This window comes from Monopterus albus, unplaced genomic scaffold, assembly GCF_001952655.1.
Source record: "Monopterus albus unplaced genomic scaffold, M_albus_1.0 scaffold145.1, whole genome shotgun sequence".
NCBI classification, from domain to species: Eukaryota; Metazoa; Chordata; class Actinopteri; order Synbranchiformes; family Synbranchidae; genus Monopterus; species Monopterus albus.
In genome coordinates this window covers 325,133-329,632 of record NW_018128025.1, presented here as the reverse complement: position 1 = coordinate 329,632, position 4,500 = coordinate 325,133, and the positions used below count along the sequence as shown (strand labels likewise).

The window sequence follows — 4,500 nt, the reverse complement described above, 5'->3', positions numbered from 1 at the left end:
GAAAGGTGTCAGGAGTGTTGTGTGACAGAAGAGTGGCAGCAAGAATCAAAGGAAAGGTGTACAAGACAGTAGTGAGACCAGCTATGCTGTATGGATTAGAGACTGTAGCAGTGAGGAAAAGACAAGAGGCAGAGATGGAGGTAGCAGAGATGAGGATGTTGAGGTTCGTTTTAGGAATGACCAGGATGGACAGGATTAGGAATGAGCACATCAGAGGGACAGCTCAGGTTGGCTGTTTTGGGACAAGGTCAGAGAGACCAGATTGAGATGGTTTGGACATGTGCAGAGGAGGGATAGTGGTTATATTGGTAGAAGGATGTTGGAGATGGAGCTGCCAGGCAAAAGGTCAAGAGGAAGGCCAACAAGGAGATATATGGATGTGCTAAAAGAGGACATGAAGTTAGTTGGGGTGAGAGTAGAGGATGCCGAGGATAGAGTTAGGTGGAAACAGATGATTGCTGTGGCGACTTTTAATGGGAACAGCCGAAAGAAGAAGACACACACACATACACCACCTCCTTTTACCTTACCAGAAGCAGCAGTGCGATCTCCCCGATGTACAGAGTGGGTCTCTAGCTGAATCTCGGAATCTGGGACTTTGTCAGAAAGCCAAGTCTCAGTGAGAATTAGAGCACAGCATTCCCTTATTTCCCCATTGTGTTGTAATCCTAGCTCCTGGCTCGTCCAATTTGTTTTCCAGAGACTGTACTCTAGCTAGGAAGAGGCTGGGTGGTGGCGGTCAGGTAGCGCAAGCTTTTAGCCTAGCATGGAGCCCTCCTTTCCTGCCCCATTTGCGTCTCTGTCTCCAGGTCGCTCTCCTGATTTCAGCCTGCTCGCTCGTGCCGGGTGCTTCGGGGTCTTCTTGGGGGTGATGGTGGTAGTTGCGGGAGCGAACAATGAGTTGCAGCCCCGGTGGTATGAAACCAGTAAATTCCTGGTGGCTGAGTGAGTTGGCGATATCCAGCAATGCCTATCTGTTTGTATGTTAGCAATTCTTGACATTTGTGCACTGCAGAAAGAGTAAAAAATCACACAAAAAAAGGAAATGAAGAAAAAGCCGGCATTCAAGAGTGGAATGCACAAACACGTCTGCCTCGGTGGGCGCCATGTGTAGTAAATTTAGTAAATCTCTTAAATTCATAACACTCATAACCATATCATCAGCTGACAGATTTTTAATTTTTTTTTTTACTGCAGTACAACTATGTATTCACCACTGTGCTCTTCCAAACTATGTTTCTGCCACCAGTTAATTTGCACTAATCTTAATGTCAAGTGATTGCCAGCCATGGGTACTTGTACCCCAGGAGGTACTCCTGCAGTTGTTGCGGGTATGTGGAAAGGTTGTAGTTTAACTAATTAATAGAAATTCTGATTTGATGCACATAGTGAGCCACTTGAACATTGTCTTGTCGAAGAAAACTAGTTCTCAAATGAGTAGAGGTCTAAACAGTTAGCTAAACGCAATGGATGAATAGCTAAATGTACACTCATGGAACTTTTATTTAAAAGTATTGGATATTGTATTATAAAGCTTAATGTAGTAGATAAAGGCTGAAATCTCTAGCCTCTCTTTCTACAAGTGGTAGCAATATGAATGCAAACATGGCCAAACAGACCTAATCACCATTCAGTTGAATGAAAACTTGGTGTACTAAGTCCACTTTGTTCACTAAATACCATAAACAAATCATGGTTCAAATGAACACTACTGGAGGATGACACTGATGCAAGGGTACTGAAGTTTATCTGACAGGGAGGTACATCAGACAAAAGTGTAGGGATCCACTATATGATAACACAAATGTTTGGTGCGGATCTCTGAAAATGCTTCTTTATTCATTATTGAGCATCATATGTTCTATTCATTTTCAGTCCAATTTGATTTTAATCTTATAGCACCAAATCACAAGAAAAGTCATCTCTAGGCACTTTAGTTTACTTTTCTGAGTATCTTTATTGCTGGTGAGCACAAATTTCTTCTACACGTACTTCAACATTTATGTGTGGTACAAGAACATAAAATGTGCTCTGGCTTTTTTAAGCATCATGCTGTTGCATTTCAATCTATCAAAATGTTGCTGTAATGTGTTGAAAAGCAATGTGGGAAAAAAATCACATCCAGCACCCGGACTATTGGCACAGGCACCCCCCAGGGATGTGTGCTCTCCCCGCTGCTGTTCTCCCTCTAAACCAAGGACTGCACCTCAGGCGACCCCTCTGTAAACATCCTGAAGTTCGCAGATGACATAATGGTCATTGGTCTCAACCAAGATGGTGATGAGTCGGCCTACAGACAGGAAGTTGAACAGCTGGCACCGTGGTGTGGTCGCACCAACGTGGAGCTGAATACGCTCAAAACAGTGGAGATGACAGTGGACTTCAGGCGGAGCTCCCTCACCATACTCAGCAGCACTGTATCAGCAGTAGAGTCCTTCAAGTTCCTGGGCTCCACTATCTCCCAGGACCTGAAGTGGACGTCCAACATCAGCTCCATCATCAAAAGCCACAGCAGAGGATGCACTTCCTGCCGCAGCTCAGTTAGTTCGACCTGCCCCAGGAGCTGCTGATACAGTTCTACAGAGGAATCATCGAGTCTGTTCTCTGTTCTTCCATCACTGTCTGGTTTGGCTCGGCAACCAAACAGGAATGGAACAGACTTCATTGCACAGTCAGGACTGCAGAAAGAACCACTGGTGCCAGCCTGCCCTCCATGGAGGACCTGTACACCTCATGAGTCAGAAAAAGGGCAGAGAAGATTTCTGCAAAGCCTGCACATCTTGGACACAAACAGTTTGAACTCTTTTCCTCTGGATGGCACTACGGGTCACTGTACGCCAAAACAACTAGACACAAAAATAAAATCCCCAATAAAAAGATTGTCACTTTTGTGTTACCATCCTGAATGGATATGTCCAGCTAGGCTACTGTTTTCAAGTTGTTTCTCTGTGTACATTTAGAAACACATTGATTTCTACATTTCTGAATGTGTACATTTAGAAAGACTTAGTAAAACAGGGTTGTCCAGTGCTAAATTATACAGAGTTAAATGAAATAACTAGTTTGTGGATACATTCCTGCAAATTGCCTAAGTACTGCAGTGGCAGTGTCTCTAAATCTACTTATTACTTGTATAAGTCAGTCCTACTCTGGCCAGCAGCAGAAGTATGTTTCTCCTCAGCTCGTGTTTGCTTACCTAGCATGTTTCTACAATAAGGTGTCTTTTTGAGGCAATGGAAATGATTTGGTACATCTGGTACAAGGTTTGTTTGTTCTGCTATCTCTAAAAGAGCATTTTTGTGCAATTTGTGTTTATGATGACAGCAGTTAGACAAAGTCTAGCAAGTGAAAGTTGACAGGTTTGATCCTCATTAAGCGACCGTGTCCTGTCAGCGTGTGTCTCACTGAAATGTCCTTGTACATGACGCTTAACCAGTATTAGCTCTAAAACCAGCAGTGTATATCCTTACAGATCAAAGGACATTAAAATATAAGTAAAACTGGCATATGTAGTTCAAAAAGGCCTTTGATTTACAAAAAAAGAGGCCTAAGTACTTGAACAGTGATCTGTCACATGGTCACTTTTCGCCTGCACTTTCTTCTCCAAACTCCCTTGCCCCTCTGTTCTTTCTCAAATCATCTTTCTGTCTCACCATCTAACCTCCTCTGTTGCAGGAGGCGAGAGTCTCCACTTGGCCCAGTTGCTGGAGTTGTGGAAGGAGAAGAATGCAGGCCACTGCTCCCGTCTCATCCTCGTCCTGGACACAGAAAATTCCCTCCCCTGGGTGAAGGAGGTGCGTAGGGTGGAGGGCATCTATATAGCTGTGCAGGGGGCTGAGCTGCCCGCTGCCAGGGTGGACCCAGAGGCTGGTGACATCCCCTTCTTAGGGGACTTCACTTCTGAATGGGTGGAGTTCAACTGCACCCCAAGCAATGACACCCAGTGGTCAGAAAAGGGAAGGACTGTTGCAGCCATTTATGGCATGTCTAAACACTGGAGTGATTACACACTTCACCTGCCAACTGGAAGGGATGTAGCCAAGCACTGGAAGGCCCACTTTCCCAAGGCTACATATCCCATGGTGCACCTGTCCAACTGGTGCTGTGGCCTCAACTTGTTCTGGTTTTGTAGCATGTGTCTGCGCTGCTTCAGGAGGTGTAAATTAGCTTGGTTCCCACCTACTGTATTGGACACTGGTCTGGGCATTAAACTGGTGCATTCATAGGTGACACAGGAAGCAGTAATTTGGATTGTCACAGTTTTTGTTTTATAAGTTGTATTGTACTCAGAATGAGGAAAAACCACAACTTTCACCCCATTAGTAGATCAGTTAAAATTTGTCCTTCAGTCAGAAGGTTTTCCAGGTATAAACTTTTTTGGTATAATATTTAGTTGAGTGAATGCAGAATTTGTATTGGTACCCCTAAATGAGCAAATGAAAAACCAAGTACAATAACCTTTTAAAGTGATCTCAATTACAGTGGGTAAAACTACATGGA

General features: G+C 44.0%; 1 protein-coding gene across 1 annotated transcript in view; it reads left to right on the top strand.

The window, feature by feature from the left end:
* tmem168a (transmembrane protein 168a) overlaps window positions 1-4,494 on the top strand; it is a 16,405-nt gene extending 11,911 nt beyond the window's left edge. The window contains exon 6 of the mRNA XM_020614368.1: window positions 3,676-4,494. Coding sequence (XP_020470024.1) covers window positions 3,676-4,226 — 551 coding nt within the window. The 3' untranslated portion in view covers window positions 4,227-4,494. The remainder of the gene's footprint in view (window positions 1-3,675) is intronic.
* The last annotated feature ends 6 nt before the right edge of the window (window positions 4,495-4,500 follow it).